Raw genomic sequence first — 19847 nt, forward strand, 5'->3', positions numbered from 1 at the left:
TGATGAAACTTTTGCTCTTGAACCTCTTTCTTGTGCAACAAGCTGATTCCCACTTTCTCACGGTATCCTGCTCCTAGCTGCAGACATATGCACACATTAACTTGCTTTTCTTCTTAGGAATGGTGGAGACGTGAACCAGAAACTGGCAGTATGTGGTCAGAGCTGTACCTTGCTCTGATGGTAAAGAACAGGTATATCTACCTTATCTGTATTCCATGACTCCCAGGAAGGTTTAACAAGTGAGATACAATCAAAGGAGAGATTTGGCAGAGGGGCCTAAAGTCTTGCCGCAAAACTCATCGCCACTGCTGCCAACACCTGGCCAGGGACAAGGACCTATGCATAGTTGGACTCTTTGGGCTGTTCCATGTTCTCTACCACTTGCAGACTTGGAAAAAATTTATTTTATAAACACTCTAGTTGCCTCGTGGCAGGTCTTATTCACAAAGGGCTTCTTGGCCTGACTGAGCTCAATAGAAATTGTAAATATAACTAAGTAGAAAATAGACCTCAAAAAGTTGTGACTTGCCCAAGGTGGCAGTGCAAGGGCCAGGACTAGTATCCCCATTTTATCATTATGCTATTGTCCTTTCATTAGTTTCCCACTGATGGGACAGATCCTATCAAATGGTATTCAGTTTGATTTTATATTAAGGGTTTTAATTCTTAATGAGAATACTTTTTGTTGACAACAAGACATTAAAATGCCTAGGAAATAAGAGTCTTTCCGGAAACAATGCCATTTATTTACCTGAAATTGAACCCAGGAATGCTTTACCACTAAGCTCCATCCCCAGTCCTTTTGATTCTTTATTTTTGAGACAGGAACTCACTAAGTTTCTGAGGCTGACCTTTAACTTGGGATCCTCCTGACTCAGCCAGCCTCCAAGTTGCTGGGCTTACAGGTATGCACCATGACCATGCCTAGTTTCTGTGAGACTTTAATAGTGCTTTTGTATTCCTACGCCAATTATATCCCTCTATACCCCTTTTCCTTTTTCTTTTACAATCTGGGATTGTAAGTGGTGATGGTGAGATTGCTTTAGGTTTCCTCCCTACTGAAAACAGCTACAGAAGACAATTCCTTGCTGGATATAAATTTATTGATAGCAGGGTGGTTTCACATTCTAGGGGCCAGGGCATCAACAGGAGCTCAAAAATGAATGGCCGACGACTGTATGGGTGCAATATAGTTTAGTTTACACGTCCGAGGCAGTAGGCTCAGAGTGAACCTGTTATTCTGTACTCTCCATAAGGAAAGGACAATGCCAGTGTCCTTAGCTGTAGTACAGTGCTTGGCTCATAGTAGGCATTTGATTGTATTTGATGAATATGATTTTTAGGAATATTCATTTGATGAATGAATGAGTCAGGAAGTGATGAAGCACAACTTAGTCCAGCTCTTTAAGTCTTCCAGTCTCATGGTGAGACCCCACAATCTCCGCTAGTATGACTGGGACCTTGCTGAGGTCAGGACAGTACTCGCATTCTAACTTCAGGTCGGAGGAATAAAGCCTAAAGCTACGCTATAAAGAGCAAAGGTGGGCGGGGACCAAAGAGCTGCGCGCGCAACCACTCCGACTGCAGGTCAGGTGACTGCTTTTCCCTGGCAACGGCTTGTTCCTAGCAACCAGGAGGCGTCCGGGCGGAGCTGCCAAGGGAAGGCTCCTGCCATGAATCCGAGTCCGTCAGAGTCCATAGGGGTCCTGGATCAGACTGTGGAAGAACGCTTATCCACCCAAAATCTCGAGCCCTCGGTTAATTCTGATAACCCGCAGGAGCGGATCCAGGCCCGGCGCCTCCGCATCGCGGCGCGCCTGGAAGCCCGGAGACGGTGAGCTGGGTCTGGGCTGGTCTTGCCGCCCAGAGCGCAGGGTGCTGGTGCGCGGACCAGACCCAGTGCAGAAGCAGGGGTGGGAGTGTAATCTGAGTGTCAGGGGACCTCGTTCTTTGATGAGTTAGAAAACATACTCCCAGAAGGTTCAGGTGAGTATGGGGCATTAAAACACACAACACACTGTTGTCAAGTCGCAGCTAGAAACTGGGAGCCTGTTGTTTAAGGCAGAAGCACGGAGGATTCAGGGGTCTTCCTTTCCGCCCAGCTTTCCTTCCACAAGTGTTTACTGAGTAGACCTCAGCGATCACTCTGCCATCACTTCTGCTGGTCTCAATTGCTTTGAGAAGATGATGACTTCTCTTATCTGCTGGACCTTGGACCCAAGGAGTCCAAAGTGGCGGCCAAAACCTGTAGTTCAGTTGGATGCTTGCTCTGTACCTTGGCAAGAGTATGCTTCTTTGGGGACCTGGACTTTGGATCTGCTAGACACCAGAGTTGTGAAGACAGGAAGCTCAAAGTCCCTACTGAATCATTAAGAATGATAAGCGGGGTCAGTTGGTTGCCAGACCCATGAGGACAGAATCACATGGAACTCTCTGACTCCCAGTGGTCACTGCATTTGGAGGCTGGGACTCCATTCTGGAGTGTGCCTTGTCTTTCAGCTGGTGCCATCCCCGTATCGGCAGGCTGGCTGATCTGGGATGGTAGGGTATATGATCTGGCAGCCAGTCATGGGCCCATTTCTGCTCCTCTTTTGCACATGAATGGAACCACCTGGCCTAATTATTTATTGTGTAAAAATCCGTGCCTGAGGATCAAGCCCTGCTCAAGCCTCTGGATAGCAGTGCTGGCTAAGGTGACTTTTTGTTCATACAAAATCCATGACTAATTGCAGCTCTTAAAGCTCTGCCCCTTGGGAAGACTTATCATCGCTGTATTCCAAGACCATCCTGGAGCGAGGCTGTAATGCAGTTGCTGTCTTTTTTCAGCCTGAACCCACAAATCAAACCAAAAAAATCTATAAACTGAACTCGGGCTATTTCCACTTTTCTTCAACTGATATACACAAGTCTTTCTGAGGAGAGGGAGGAGAACTGGTGCAGCCATGGTAGATGATGTGGGGGTCTGGAAGACCTGTGCATGGAGCCACCGTGTGTCCTTTGGTCCTGCTCAGGATCTGTTTCAGATCTACTATTTCCATCTTAAAATAGCCTGCTCTTGGGTCTTCCAGTCTTCATGTTGTGTGGGATCTGTCATCGAGCTCATGATTTATAGTTACGGATGCCTGCTCACTTGGCATCCCTCGATCAATTGTTCACTCTCTATCAGTGCTCAGGAGCTTCCAGGAGCTGTTTTTAATACACACACACACACACACACACAAACACACTACAGAAGGCATGGCTTTACTATAGAATTCTCGGGACTGTGCCACTTGGGACTTGCCATAAATTCTATATGGCATCTTTTCTACCACTAATACCTCCAAACATAGGGGCTGCTGGATCCTCTGGCCCAGGTGGCCTGGCTGCTTGCACTATGGTCTGGACCTGCTGCAAAGCCTTTTCCTGTTCCTGGCACCATTCAAAGCTGGTAGCTTTTTGTGTCAGACTAAAAAGTATTCCTGAGTGTGAATTGTATTGCCACTAGGAACCCAAGGGACCTAATAGGAATCGAGTTTCCTTCTTTGTAGTAGAAGATAAAAGATGCAATATATATATTTTTAAATTTGGTGGGATATTCCAACATGCCACTGACCACTGGATTCCTAAAAACTTTAATGTTGATTCAGATCTCTGAATCTTCATGGGACTTTTCACCTACCTCTTTCTTTTTTTTTTGGGGGGGGGGGGGTTGAACTCAGGGGCACTGGACCACTGAGCCACATCCCCAGCTCTATTTTGTATTTTATTTAGAGACAGGGTCTCACTGAGTTGTTTAGCATCTCACTTTTTCTGAGCTGGCTTTGAACATGTGATCCTCCTGTCTCAGCCTCCCTAGCCACCGGGATTACAGGCATGCACCACCACGCCTGGCATCACCTACCTTCTTACCAGACCTGTGGTGTATTGCCATCTCTTGGTCACACTTTTTATGTAAAGGGCTAGATAGTCAGTATTTTAGGCTTCTGAGGTCATATGGTCTCTGTCCCAGTTGCTTAACTCAGGCATGGCTGTATTTCAACAAAATGTTATTTATGGACATTACAATTTGAACTCCATATAATGTTCATATATTACAAAATAGTCTTCTTTCTTCCTTTTTATGTGGTGCTGATGACCGAACACAGTACCTCACACATGCGAGGCAAGTGCTGTACCGCTGAGCCACAACCCCAGCCCCCCAAAATAGTCTTCTTTTTTTTTTTTAAATATTTATTTCTTATTTTTTTATTTTTTTAAAGAGAAAGAGAGAGAGAGAGAATTTTTTTAATATTTATTTTTTAGTTTTCGGCGGACACAACATCTTTGTTTGTATGTGGTGCTGAGGATCGAACCCGGGCCGCACGCATGCCAGGCGAGCGCGCTACCACTTGAGCCACATCCCCAGCCCAAATATTTATTTCTTAGTATTTGGCGGACACAACATCTTTGTTTGTAATGTGGTGCTGAGGATCGAACCCGGGCCGCACACATGGCAGGCCAGCGCGCTACCGCTTGAGCCACATCCCCAGCCCTGGGGGTGGGTTTTGAACATATTAAGAAAGTTGGATTTTATAAGACATTAAAATTGAGAAGTTGGTTAGGCCATTAGATGTGGCTCTGGATTAGAGGTGTCAGCAGCATCGTGATTGTATTTAAAACCACAGGAATTAATTCAGCTACAGTGGGAATGGGGATTAAAGGAAGGAGAGGAGAGCTATAAAGCCCTAAGAAAGTCCGGCATTGCTGGGTGTGGTGGTGCACACCTGTAATTCCAGCAACTCAGAAGGCTGTGGCAGGTAGATTGCAAGTTCAAAGTCAGCCGTAGCAACTTATGGAGGCCCTAAGCAATTTAGCGAGACCTGGTCTCAAAAAGTTTAAAAAAAAAAAAAAAAAAAAGAGGACTGGGATGTCGCTCAGCCACAGAGAACCCCTGGGTTCAATCCCTGGTACCAAAAAACAAGCAAACAAATAAACTAACAAAAAATCCGAACAGCACTTAGGAGTTGACAGAAGAGGGCTGACAAAGGAGACTGGGGTGGGAGGTCCCATTGAGGCTGGTGGAAAGACAAGTGAGGTGTAACATGTACCTAACAAACCTAAAACGTGGAGTAGGTGATTAAAAAAAAAAAAAAACACACAGATAATGACAATAGTCTGAAAAGAGAGGCCCACAGTGCACATTTTCTCTTACTGAAGTTTTTTTTTTTTTTTTTTTTTTTTTTGCAGCACTTATGGATTGAACCCAGGGAGGCTCTATCTTGAACTTTATATATATATAACCAAACCAGTAAAAATTTAAAAAATGAAAATGAAATTTACAGTAAAGAATGAGAAAGAAGTAATGGATTAATACTTTTTAATTACATTAATGTGCTTAAGGGTGGGGAAGGATATAATCATATGAAGGAATGTTTCCAAAAGAATGGATTTTTAAGCTGTAGAAAACAAGTTGCACACAGAATGACAGAATTGAAGTGATTCTGATTTTGTTTCTTTGCCTTTGCAATGATTGTGCTCTTTCTGGCTGTCAAATCCTATTCTGCACAGACAATGGTAACCAAGTGGTTGGGGACAGGCACTTCTGAACCATTTCAAATGTGCTCTGAGTGTGCATGTGCCTTAATTCTCTGAATTAAGGTCCTTATTAAGAAATTAAAATGTACTACAGTGTGGCCTACACATATAATATTAAACCCAACAGTATCTACATCAATCATTTCAAACTTAGCGTAACAGAAGATTTTCAGAAAGTACTATTTTATCACTGGCATTGTTTTGAATTGCTAATGCATGGTGATAATTTTAGTCAGTTGTATTATTTCAAAATTATCCATAGCCAGTGACTCCTTGATTGATTGTGGTGTCCCCTGCTGTAGCTGCCTAGACTTTGTTAGGTCACGGAGGTATAGTTTTAAGAAGAAAACTGTTAAAATAATCAAATGTCATAAGCAGATAAAGAATAGGAATAATATGCTAAAGTCCTTGAAACTCCCAATCTCTGGGCCTCAGTTGAAGCTTAGAATTCCTGGGAGATGTCATTTCTGTGTAAATATGGCAGATGGAATATATACATCCATAGTGAAGAAAGATCAAACCTCCATTAAGCTGGGTACAGTGGGGCAGGCCTGTAATCCCAGTGACTTGGGAGGCTGAGGCAGGAGGATCCCAAGCCTGAGGCCAGCCTCTGCAACTTAGCAAGACCCTATCTCAAAATACAATAAAAAGGGCTGGGGATGTAGCTCAGTGGTAGAGCACCCCTAAGTTCAATCCTCAGTACTACCACCACCCCAACAAATGCTCCATTAAAATGACACTTAATGGAATTAGGTAAAAAAGACATAAACCCACAAAGTCAAGAACAGAAGACTCAACAGTAACAAAATTTTGGAAGCTAGGAAGCATAAGAATAGGTGGAAAGTGGCCTTGAAGAATCAAGAATATGGAACTATAAGCTGGTCATGAAGAAAGCTGAGAACCCCCTTGGTTTACTCTGTAGTAAGTCTTCCAAAGACTAAGAAATTGGTGGCATCAAATTCATCTGGAAGTGGGGGTGAGAGCACAAAGGGAATTGATTGGCAACAGCTCAAGTAGATCATCTGGTGCTGAACCTGTTAAGGTGCCCCTTTCCTTCAGCATCAGGGATTGAACTCGAGTCCTCAGCCATGCTAGGCAAGTGCTCTACCATTTAGCTACATTCCCAGTCCCCTTTACAGTGTTTTATTTTGATTTTTTCATTTAGAGTCTTATCATGAGGAGGTAACCAAGATAACTGAAGAAAATCTTTAACATAAAAGGTAGATATCAAAATGCAAGACAAATAAACAAAAGCCCCTGAGAAGAACTTAGGACTATTTTAGGAAGGAAAAAAATAATAGTACCACAAAAAGACTATCTTTAAAATTCCCATAGAAAAAGGAGATTATATGGCAATCATGAAACAAGACTAGTTTGCTACTAAAAAGGAGTATTCAGAGAACACTTCTTGGAAATTAAAAAATGAAAAATAGAAGTTGGAAAATAAAGGTGATGAAATTGCCTAAAGGATAGAGCAAAAAGAAAGAAAAAGATAAAAACTAGTGAAGAAAAAGATTTTTTTTTTTTTAAGTGGAGGATAGTCCAGGAGATCTAGTGTCTATTTTGAGAAGGAAAGAACAGTAAACAGAGGGAAGGACATTGTCACAGAAAGAATTCAAGACATTTTTCAGAGCTGTAGATCAGAGTTTCCTGAGAGAGGGACTGAGTGACAACTTGTAGCACTGAAATAGGGTGAAAATAGACCCGCCCTAGGGGCTGGGGATGCAGCTCGGTGGCAGAGCATAGGTTTAGTGTGCATGAGGTCCTGGGTTCAATTTCCCAGAACCAAAAACCAAAAATATCCCAAAACTCACACAAACAATTATAACTGACAAGAAAATAGACCTACTCTGAGGATACACCATTGAGAAAGCTCAGAACACTGAGAACAGAGAGAAGAGTCTACTGACTTCCAAAGTGGGAACCAAAACAACCATAGCAACAACAACAACAACAAAAAAAAAAAAAAAATGAAAAAAATTGGTCACAAAAGGAGTAAGAGACAGAATTACTTCAGTTTCTTGAATAACTGCTGGAAGCAAATATAACTGAAAACAGGAGCAGAGGTCAACGGACCAGCAACGGTCTTTACTAAGCAGCGGTGGAGTGGCACATTTTCAGGGGAGAAAATGGCAACTGGTTACAAGAGGGGTCTGTGTGTTATAGGTCTTACTGAGACTTCACCGTAGCAGAATGTGCAGTGTGGTTTAATCATTGGAGACTGAGGACGGGCCGGCTGGACAGTTAGGAAGCTAGTTGTGCAGATTTAAAAAATCTTACTCAGGAAAACAGTTGTAAAAGCTTGAAACTCGTTGTTACTGGGATGGAAGCCCAGAGCCCCTCTGGGATCACACTGTCATCCTTTTCTCTCTGGGGGCTGTCATTTCCCTTTTCTTGGAGGATGTTATTTTCCATATCCTTCTGCTACACTGGGGGAAAACAACAACAAACACGGAAGGAATATGATTTCCCACCTAGGACTCTCAACCCAGACGAATAATCAATCCAATTCCAATTTTTAGAATTTTGAGAAGGGACTTTGATGAGGAAGTGGGATATTCAAGATGGAAGTTCCTGCCCATGTGGCTGTGGTGAGGAATCAGCTTCCCCATAGAGGATTAAGTAAGTCCTCAGGAGGAGCCCAAGTCTGAGAGCAAAGTCTGCGACAGCTGCTTTAGGGAATAGGCTAGGTCAGTGCTGAACAGTGGAAAGGCAATATTAGCCACATGTGTGATTTTAACTTTTCTAGTAGCTACATTTAAAAAAAAGTAAAAAACAACAGGTGAATTTAAGTTTCCTAGTTTGTTTTATTTCACCTAATACATAAAAATATTATAATTTCAGCATGCAATCAGTATAAACCATATTAGTGAGATATATTGCATTTTTTAATTCAAAGTCCTCAAATCCATCTGGTGTGTATTTTATACTCGTGGCCCGCCCACTTAAAGTGCTTGCTAGTCACATGTGATTAATGGCCACTCTACTGGGTTGCATAATGCTAAGCAGATAAAAGATGAATAAAAGACAGCGATGGGATTTATGTTAAAACTAGATAAGAATTTGTAGCTGCTCTGGACTGTATAGTTCTTTTTCTTTTTGAAGCACTGCTCTTTGCTCCAGGAAGTAGCTAAAAGGGATTATTTAGATAGAGTTGGTAATTAATTTTAATTAGTGGCCAAAGTAGAAAGACAAGTGCATTTTGGGGGCGGGGAGATGAGAACACTGTTGGTCTAAAGGCATTATTAGTAGGATGGAGCAAATAGTGTTGTAAGAACAAAGAGAAGGTTCAAGAGGATGGGGAAAGTGACTGAAATAACAGAGAAAAAGGGTTTCAGTTAGATTGGGAGTGGGGGATGGTAACTCTGGTATAACACTGTGTAGGCCGTGCTGGACTTTGAACAATGTGGGTGGAAATGGATGTCAGTGTTAGAAAAGGTCAAGGAAGAATGAGATAAAGGGACACACTTGTTTCACAATGAATATTGGAGTCATAAAATGATGGTTTCATTTTTCCTGAGACAGTACGAGGAGCCCTCATATTTTCATGTTCTTACTGGCATAATTAGTAATAATTCTTGTGTATATTTCTTTATGTACTTGTGTAAGAGATTTCTGAGAAAATTCTTCAGGTGGAGTTGTTGGGCCAGAGGGAAGACACACATTTTTTAATATGTCTTGCCAAGTTGCCTTTTGGACAGATTGTTCCATGTTTAAATGGTGTGTAAATAATTGTGTAACACTGGCTGCCCCTTTGCAAGTTGTTCTTTGACTTCCTCTCCCTTTGCCCAGTGTTCTAAATTCTAAAGAAAAGCAGAACCTGAATGATTAAGATGTAAACTGATAATCTTTCTTTAGATTTCCAGAACCCAGAACATCTGGTGAACGCAGAACATCTGGTGAACCCAGAACATCAGAATGTATAACACCTCTTATTTTAAAATTCTGTATATCAACTAACACAAAGCATGTAAAAATAGCTGTGATATTTAACTTGCAGAAAAGTCATAAGTTTGTCTAAAGAATTATAGGAACTATCCCCAGAAGGTCAAGGTCAATTTATATGTTCTGGCCAAAGTGGGACCCAAAAACAACCACAACAGAAAAACAAATGGGGTGGTGGTGGGGTGGGGTGGTGGTGCAGGGAGAAGAGGAGATACAGGAGACACATACCCTGGATGATAAAGACCCCTCCTGACATGAAGTCTATTGCCCTTGTACCTCCTTTTCCTCCTTATAAGAACCCTTTTACATACCTGAGTTCCTTAAGATGGTCCTGTCTTTTTCTTTTTTCCTTGAGGAGGATAATGGTATTACCCTGATTTCCTTCTCACCTCCCAAGTATTGGCTTTTGAGTGGTGAGCAGATGGACCTGGGTCCATTAATGTTGGGCAACCACATTCTTGGTCCATACCTGATATCATCTGTCTTTAAAATAGTTTCTAGTCTGATAGAGAAGTAGTGATTCCTCAAAGGGCTTCAGGTTCTCTGATTATATGTGAAACTGATATTTTCAAATGTCTGTTTGCCATTTGTATTTCACCTGTAAATTGCCTGTTCATATCCTCTGCTAATTTTTCTTTTTTTGGTATTTTGTCTTTTTTGTATTGATTTGAAGGGCCTTCCTTCCTTCCTTCCTTCCTTCCTGGGAATCAAACACAGGGCCTTGTGCATGCTACCTAGGAGCTCTATCACTGATTTCCAACACCTGCCCCAAATTAAATTTACTCTCTCCCTCACTTTATCCTTTCCTTCCTTCTTCCCTCCCTCCCTCCTTTCCTCTCCTCCTCCTCCTTCTTTTTTAAGATGATGCTGGAGATTGAACTCAGGGCCTTTCTATTTTATAGATGGTAAAATTTTGTCAAATATCTTTTACCAAATTATCCCTTAAGAATATGATTTTTAAATTTTAGAAAGTAAAAAAATTATTTAATCTTTTTTTCTCCCTGATTTTGGTTTCATTCAAAGATGGGCTCTCCTTGCTAATAATATACAAACAGTCTCCTATATTTACTTCTAGGGTTTTTATGATTGCGTTTTTTTTACTATTTAAATTTTTATCCAAACAGAATGTATTTTTTGCATGTGGTGTGAAGTACTATGGAACTTTTAAATATAGAATTTAAGTAGTAGAAATAACTTCAGTTTCTCTGCTTTTTTCGGTCACAGGGAGGCGCTTGGAGAGTATATAGATGGGAAGAAGGAGAGTGAGGAAGATCAAAGCAAGAGTTACAAACAGAAAGAAGAAAGCAGATTGGTATGAACTGATGGTAAATGGGTCCTGTTAGTGCCAGAAGAGCAGAGGGCTGTGGTGACAGTGTGTTTTTGTGTTTAACCAGGGGGCAGGGGAATCTCATGTTCCATGTTGCTGTCTCTAGGCAGAGCTGCATCGGAGTCATTCCCATTTGGGAGCTCTCTTGATGTTGAGGACCTCAGCTCCTTCTGCCATTCCTTAGGTTGCCTCTATTTGCTCATGACATCATACTTTAGCCTCATATTCCAGCTCGGAGAGGGAAAAAGACAGCAGCAGAAGGTACACCTTTTCCCTTAAGGCACAATTCAGAAGTGGCACATACAACTTTTGCACATATTATCATTGATCAGACCATGTTCTAGCTGCAAGTGAGTCTGGGAAATGTATATTTTGGGAGGTCACATGCCCAGCAAAAATTTGAGCATTCTCTTACTCAAAGAAGAGGGGGAAATGCACTTTAGAGGACAACTACCATTATCTGTCTCGCCTCCTCATCTGAGATTCTTAGAAAGGACCCTGGCAGGGTCAATGGCTTGGAGATCTGTTGGGAAAAGTGCTGAGATGTACCTATAGTACATGCCCAGAGCATTGGTTGGCTGATCCATACTATGAAGAGAATGAAGTACATTGAAAACTATAGCATTAGTGTTGTAAGCTATAATGTTAGGTCACAAATGTCCTGATGGAAAAGGGTTGCTAAATAGATGGTACCTTTCAAACTCTTGAGGTAGCTGCTGGTTCCTGCTGGAATGGATGGAAGAACTATAGATATTTGTGCAAAATGTTTCTAATTTTCTAAATAATACATATATATATATATATATATATATATATATATATATATATATATATTTTTTTTTTTTTTTTTTTTTTTTTTGCAGTGCCAGTGATGGAACCCAGGGCTTCACTCCTGTTAGTCAAATGCTGTACCACTAAGCTACATCCATGGCCCTAACCTTCTAAATTCTTTACAAAATGTTCTAACTTTATAAATTCCTATGTCGGTTTTCAGAAATTGTCTAAACTGCTCCTCTGTGGCACTGAATTGGTGACAAATATCCAGGTGGCTGCAGATATCAGAGAGATCCACAGGAGAGTTGAAGAAGAGGAGATAAAGCGCCAGAGGTAGGGAGCCCACTGCTCTGCAGCCTGGTGGACGTGACAATGGTCTCTTTGTGGTTCCCTATTTTCCTCTGAATCATTGGAAAGAGGGGTTGGTTGACCAGCTTAATAGAATCCCCTTCTTGCCTCTTATGAGTCCCCCTTCCTTTTTCTTTTCCTCCCTCCCTGTCTCTCCCTTCCTCTCTGCCTTCTCCCTCCCTTTCTTTCTTTCTTTTAATATTTATTTTTAGTTATAATTTTAGTTATAGGTGGGCACAATATCTTTATTTTATTATTATGTGATGCTGAAGATGGAACCCAGTGCCTCATGCATGCTAAGTGAGCGCTCTACCAGATGGCCCCAGCTCATCTTTCTTTCTTTCTTTTTAAATATTTATTTTTTAGTTGGACACAATACCTTTATTTATTTATTTTTATGTGGTCTGAGGATCGAACCCAGGGCCTCGCATGTGCTAGGCAAGTGCTCTACCGCTGAGCCACAGTCCCAGCTCCCTCACTCCCTTTCTTAAGCATTACATTACTGATGTGTGCCAAGCTGTGTGGTTACAAGAGGACCGAAATATGGCCCCTGCTTATGATTGACATGGGAACACCCAACCAGAATTTGTTCTAAATTAAAGGTATGTGCAAAGAGTTATGCAAAGACACATGAGGAGGGCTTTGGATGTCTCTGTAGAGATAGAGGAATTTCCCAGGTAGGGCGACTTTTGGGTTGGGCTGTAAGGGATGAATAGGAGTTTGAGGAGTTGAGATAGGCATTTAGGCAGAGGGAACACTTGAGCAGAGGCATAAGGTCACACAATGTGCTTGGGAATGTCATGATAGCCAAGACTGGATGAGGGTAATAGAGAAAAAGAGATGAGGCTGAACATATTGACTGGTCAGTGCTGGGTTTCAGTTGATCAGAATGGCCAGATCCATAGACATCTTGGCTCTACGCCTAGGAACAGAGGGACAAAAGGCACCCATGTCCACCCTTCAGCCTCAAGAGTTATTGATAGTCAGGTTGCTTTGCACACCTATCTTTAAATCTCAGGTTGCCCGAGAGGAGGTGAAGCTACTTAGAATGGTTGTACTTCCTTAGTTTGAACACAGAAGTGGACTGACAGTTGGAACAGAGGTCCTCATTTAACCTCCTACTTTGGATTGTTCTTTAATTAGCTTCCTAAATGCAGTTCCATTACAAGAGCAACCACTTGACCATTTTAGCTCATCTCAACATATACATACACCATTTTTATTTGCTCAGCATAGGTAGTCCCCACATTAGCAACATTTCCAGCTCTACCATATATTGGTGACTTTATTCTTGAAACATCCCACTGCCTGTATGGGCAGTACCAGAAACTGAGTTGGCTGGTCACTAGCAGGGTCAACTTATAAAATACCTTGTGTGTTATGCTAAGGAGTTAGGCTATCCTATGGCCACTGAGGGAAAAATGGAAGGCTTATAAGCTGAGTTACAAGATCAGTGTGTTTTGGAAAGATGACTGACAGATGTTTGCCCATTTCTTGAGATAATGAAATCAATAAAATTGTGACAGCTTGGAAGCGGGCTGAGATGCAAAACAGAGAGAGAGGGGATCACAGGATGTTTCAAGTTGTGACTCCTGTCCAGAGTGATTTGTGTTCTTGTTTGGAGACACTCATACACCTTTAGTCTGTTTAGATTAGGAGCAAGTCACAGGCCAGTGTCCTCTAACACCTTCCTTCTTATCCTGTCCTCAGTGTGTTCCATCTAGGGTTTCTTTGGAATTTCTGGAAAGATTTCCCTATTTTCCATTAGTAGTGGCAGAATTATCTTGTACATTTCACTAGTCATTTACTGGGAAAGGAGTGGCCAGACACTTAGGTCATAATGAAAAATGATAACTTAATTCCCATTTGTTTAGTGATCACCTGTGCTGTGTGTCATTTTATTTAATCTCAACAACAGCCATATTGAGGTGGATATTTTCATCATTTCCATTTTACGAATGAGGAAAGTGCGGCAATTTATGTAAGGTTGAGTCAGTTAGTAGGGAGGTCAGGACTTGAACACAAACTGTGTGTCAGAACTATTTGGTATCATATCTTACTAAAACGTATGTGACCAGTTGACTCTTCCCATATATTTGTGTTGTGTTTGTGGTGTGTGTGTGTGTGTGTGTGTGTGTGTGTGTGCGTGTGTAGTCTTGGGTGGATCTGTTTTTGTTACATGTCATCAGATCATTTACTTGATCTAAGTTACCATCGAGCATTAAATTTAAATACTTCCTGGGTTTGGTTTGGTTCTGGTGGGCAAGTCTGAGGGCTGTGCCTTGTGCCTGGGCCCTGTATTATAGACTCCAGAGAACCTGTGTGCACTATTGGAAGGCAGCACCTGAGGCTGGTGGCATGTTTGTATTTGTAGACTTGAGAAGCTGGAGAATGAAGTTAAGAACAGCCAGGACAAATTTGATGAAATCACCACCAAGTGGGAGGAGGGCAAGCGGAAGCGCATTCCCCAGGACCTGTGGGAGATACTCAACACTCAGCAGCTACACTGTGCAGAGCTGATAGAGGACAAGAACAAGCTTATCAATGAATTGCAGCAGGCAAGTAGCGGCCACCTCCTGGCCCAGGGGGATCTGGCTGGGGGATTCGCATAGGTCATTGTTCTGTTGTTCCTCAATAGATAAAAGCAAAGGCCTTATTTTACTACTTTGAATGCTGCACAAATCAAGTGACAGTTTCCCCCATATTTTCTTTATTTTTTAATGATATTAACCAAATACCATTAAATTTCACCTCCTTAACTCTTTTTCAGTGTCTGGTTTGGTAGTGTTCATATTCCATACCATTGACAATCTCCAGACTGTTTTCGTCTTATAATGCTGAAACTCTGTACCCATTAGATTTTAATTCCCTCCCTCTCCTCCCTAGTCCTTGGTAGTTCCCTTTCTAGTTTCTGTTTCTGTGATTTTGGCTACTTCAAGTGGTAGTTTCATATGAATGGAATCAAATGGAATCAATGGTATATATCTTTTTGTGACTGGCTTACTTTGCTTAGCATAATAATCTTGGGGTTCCTCTATGCTGAACCATGTGACAGAATTTCTTTCTTTTTTTTAAGTCTGCATTATATATATAAAATCTGAGATACAATCAAAAAGAAAAATTTAGGAATCATTGGGCCAGATGAAGGCTCTAAAATACAAGCTTAGGGAATACACAATTTTTCAATGAAATAGTATCAGAAAAATTTTCAAACCTTATGAATGTGATGGAAATTAAAAAAAAAACCAGGCATCTAGGACTCAAAAGATACAAAATCACAATAGATCTTCTCCCAGACATATTATAATGGCATTACCTAATACATAGAATAAGAATAGAATTTTAAAAGCTGCAAGAGAAAAATGATTGGTCACATTTAGAGGAAAACCAATCTGGATTTTATGTGATTTCTCAACACATAACCTAATAGCCAAAAATGATTGGAATAATATATAAAAGCTCTGAAAGAAAATGGATGCCAACCAAGATATATTATACCCAGCCAAATTAAGCTTCAGAATTTAAGATGAAATAAAACCTTAATGGTAAAAACCAAATACCATTAAATTTGCCCACCTTAACCCTTTTTCAGTATATTCATATCTATATATCTATCTGTCTATCTATCTATCTATCTATCTATCTATCTATCTATCTTTTGGTATTTGTGAATACCTTTTGGCCATTGTGAATAATATTGCTATTAACCTGGGTGTACACATATCTCTTTGATATTCTGCTTTAAATTTCTTTGGATTTATACCTAGAAGTGGGATTGCTGGATCATTTGGTAGTTCTATTCTTAATATTAGTTTATTTATTTAGGTATCAGGAATTGAACCCAGAGGCACTTAACCATTGAAGCCCATTCCCAGCCCTTTTTGTATTTTATTTTGAGACAGCATCTTGCTAAGTTGCTTAGAGCCTCGCTAAATTGCTGAACCTGGCTTTGAACTTGTGTTCCTCCTGCCTCCCAAGCTCCTGGGATTACAGGTGTGGGCCACTGTGCCTGGCTGTATTTTTAATATTGAAAGATGTCTTTTTACAGTTTTCCATGATGACTGCACAATTGACATTCCCACCAACAGCACATGGGGTTCCCGCTTCTCTGCATCCTTGCCAATACTTATTATATCATGTTGCTTAGATAGTGGCTGTATTGATGGGTGAGAGGTGATAGCTCATGATGGTTAGCATTTCACCAGTGATTAGAGATATTGAGCATCTTTTTCAATTTTTGGCCATTTGCATATCTTCTTTGGAGAAATGTCTATTTAAATCCTTTGCCCATGGAAATGGAAGGAGACCCTCAGAGTTATACAAAAGTACATACAAGAGGAAGTGAGGGGAAAGGGAAAAATAATACAAGGGGGACAAATGAATGTCAGTAGAGGGGGCAGAGAGAGAAGAGGGGAGGGGAGGGGAGGGGAGGGGGGATAGTAGAGGATAGGAAAGGCAGCAGAACACAACAGACACTAGTATGGCAATATGTAAATCAATGGATGTGTAACTGATGTGATTCTGCAATCTGCATATGGGGTAAAAATGGGAGCTCATAACCCACTTGAATCAAAGTGTGAAATATGATATATCAAGAACTATGTAATGTTTTGAACAACCAACAATAAAAAATTTAAAAAAAATAAAAAAATAAAAATAATAAATCCTTTGCCCAATTTTTAATTGTTTTTTTCTTTTACTGAATTGAAGTTCCATGATTTTCCATTATGTTCTCCAATTCTGTAAGTTTCCTTTTTACTCTATTAATTGCTTCTTTTGAAACACAGAAGGTTTTTGGTTTGGAATAGTCCCATTTGTCTAATTTTTATTTTGTTCCCTGTACTTTTGATGTCATATTCAGGAAATTATTGCAAATCCAATGTCCTGAAGCTTTTCCTCTGTTTTCTTTTATGAGTTTAATAGTCTTAGGTCTTATATTTGGATTTTAAATCCATTTTGAGTTAATTTTTATATATGGTATAAGGTAAAGGTTCAATTTTTTTCTTTCTTTTCTTTTTTTGCTGTGAATAGCCAGTATCATAACATTTGTTGAAGGGGCTATTTTTTCTTCCAATTGTGTAGATTTCTTGAAAACAATTTTGCCACATATGCAGGGTTTATTTCTATGCTCTCTATTCTGTTCCATTGGTCTGTATGTCTTTCTTTATGTCAGTACCACATTATTTTACTATTGCTCTGTAGAACATTTTAAAATCAGAGAATATGTGATCTCCAATTTTGTACTTTTTAAAGATTGTTTTATCAGAGTTTAAGTCTTTCACCCCCATAATTAAGCTTATTCCTAAGCATTGCATTATTTTTGGTATGCATTAAGTGGGCTTTATTTCTTCTTTTTGGATTATTTATTATTAATGTATAGGAATGTGGTTGTTTTTTACATTATATTTTTACACAGGCACATCCACATAGGCATTTGTATACCCTTAGGTATTGTAATACATAACAATGTATCTGATTTTTGAGGGTTGATTTTGTCCTGCAACTTTGCTAAATTTATTAGTACCAACAGGTTTTTAAAAATCTTTAGGTTGTCTACATATCAGATCATGTTGTCAACTGTGAATAGATATCATTTTAATTCTTTTTTTCCAATTTGGGTGCCTTTTCAAGTGATTAACCTTTTTTGTTTTTTAATATTTTTAATTGTAGATGGACTCAATACCTTTATTTTATTTATGTTTATGTGGTGCTGAGGATCAAAGCCAGTACCTCACACGTGCTAGGCGAGTGCTCTACCACTGAGCTACAACCCCAGCCCAAGTGATTAACTTTTTTTAAAAATATATTTTTAGTTGTAGATATACATAATACCTTTATTTTACTTACTTATTTTTGTGTGGTGCTGAGGATTGGACCTAGTGCCTCCTACACAAAAGGCAAGCGCTCCACCACTGAGCTACAACCCTAGCCCTCAAGTGATAAACTTTTAACCAGAGGAAAAAGTTTGTAGTGATTTTAGATTTTTTGGCTGGTAGAAAGATGTACTTCTGTAGCAGCTGCTGTTTCAAGTTTTATGTTCTTCATTAAGAATGGAACTTACTCTGCAGTAGATATATTCCTGTGTTGGAACTGGGACATTAATTACTTAGCTGGGACACTAGCCTTTCTTATATTCCCACATTGGAACTGGGACATTAATTACTTAGCTGGGACACTAGGCTTTCAGGGAGCTTGTAGGCAGATTTGCGGCAAGTGATAATCAAGGGGTTTGATCCTGGGTTCCTGTGGCGTTGCCCTGAGCTGAGCTGTGCTGTTTCCTAGGCCTTCAAAGGTTCTTCTGAAGCTATTTTTCTTATGGTTTTAATTATGGTGTTTACAGATTAGGATGAGAGGGGACCAACGGGCATGTGCTAGGCACCTCTTGCTCTGTCTCAGTTTGTGACCCACCTTCTACACACTGTCTTCAAGGAATTAAAAGTAAAGGATGACCAGTATGTGAAGGACTTGAAGAAACAGTCAGATGACATCAGTCTGCTTTTGGAGAGGATGGAAGAACAGGTGAAGGACGTAATGAAGTCCTTTCGTCAGGAGCTCTCTGTCATTGAGGTGAGGGGTGTGAGAGGGGCTGCTTTCTGCACTTGGGAGACCCTGCATAGAGCTGGGTCTGTCTTAATGGTCTAAGGAGGGCCCTGGGTGTGTCTGTCCTCTGATTTCTGGATTTCCTTAGTTTATTTGCTCTTTCATTCACTCCTTCATGTAATCATCGCGTGTCTACTGTATGTCAGGTACTCTTCCAGGGGCAGGGGATCAGCCACAAACAAAACAAGTCCCTGGTGGGGCCTGCATTCTACTAGGATATAGCTTGAAGTCCACAAATTACTACATTTATAACTTGATAGATGGTTATAAATGTGACACAAAATAAAATATGACAGGGATGAGGAATGAGGGGGAAGGTTAGTACGCCATAACCATCGACCTACATGAGCCATTTATTTATTTATGACAGTTGGGTGGGGGATGGGGAAAGGGAGTGCCCAATAGGATTCAGGAAGTGACACCTTGAATTTGAATGGACTGAGATGGAGACTTAGATCTTGCCAAGATGGAAGAGAGTCAAGAGGGTGGGGCTTGTGGGTTTTGCAGACCTGCTTCTGCATTCCCAGGCCTTTGTGGGCTGCATGCTGCCTTTGCTTCACGGAGCCCAGCTGTGGCAATGCGCCAGTCCTGGTCAAGGTTGAATTATAGTCAGAGTTTGCCCAGGATGGACAACCAGAGCACTGGCTATCCTCCAGTGCCCTGCTCCTGATAAATGACTAAGCTGTGACAATGTTGGTGCATCTCTTCTCTAAATTCATGTGAAATGTAGAATAATTAATGCCCAATTTCCATGCAACTCTTTCTGTTGCCATTTGGCCATGTGAAATGTGGCAAATCTGCATTTGGATAAGACTTCATTTATGTGGTTGGTGACATGGCACTTGTGCAGTCATCTAAAAGCTTATTCTGGTGTGACGTGTCTCACTGAAGCAGATACAAGGACCCTTTCCTTCCCCTCCTGGTTGTAGAAAGCCTTTGAGTTGGAACGACAAGAGCTGCTGACCAGTAATAGGAAGAAGTGGGAGCGGGCACTGCAGACCCACAACTCCAAAGAGGTAAAGGGGTGGCAGGTGGGTGGGAGAATGTCAAGGGCAATCCATGGAGTCTGGTGTGATTTCGACTATGACAGAATTGCTAGCCTTTAGTATCTTGGCAGGATTGCCATGGTGTGCATTCATTTCTGCACTTCATGGTTAAGCAGCCTGGCTTTGTAGGTGGGGCTGTCTCTTGTGTGGGCGAATACCACCTTACAGCTTGCTGTGGTTTCCACAGCCCTGTCACTTCCTCCTTGGGTATCTACCCCAGCCATGGATATATGTGACCCAAAAAGGTGTTT

At 40.9% G+C, this 19847-nt stretch overlaps 1 protein-coding gene across 1 annotated transcript in view; it reads left to right on the plus strand.

Annotated features, from left to right (window-relative positions):
- The first annotated feature begins 1673 nt into the window (after positions 1–1673).
- Drc1 (dynein regulatory complex subunit 1) overlaps positions 1674–19847 on the plus strand; it is a 39047-nt gene continuing 20873 nt past the window's right edge. Inside the window, exons 1-6 of the mRNA XM_027933375.2 lie at positions 1674–1834; positions 10726–10813; positions 11823–11935; positions 14325–14508; positions 18380–18517; positions 19480–19566. Coding sequence (XP_027789176.2) covers positions 1674–1834; positions 10726–10813; positions 11823–11935; positions 14325–14508; positions 18380–18517; positions 19480–19566 — 771 coding nt within the window. The remainder of the gene's footprint in view (positions 1835–10725; positions 10814–11822; positions 11936–14324; positions 14509–18379; positions 18518–19479; positions 19567–19847) is intronic.

The sequence above is a fragment of the Marmota flaviventris genome, chromosome 14 (genome assembly GCF_047511675.1).
Source record: "Marmota flaviventris isolate mMarFla1 chromosome 14, mMarFla1.hap1, whole genome shotgun sequence".
NCBI lineage: Eukaryota > Metazoa > Chordata > Mammalia > Rodentia > Sciuridae > Marmota > Marmota flaviventris.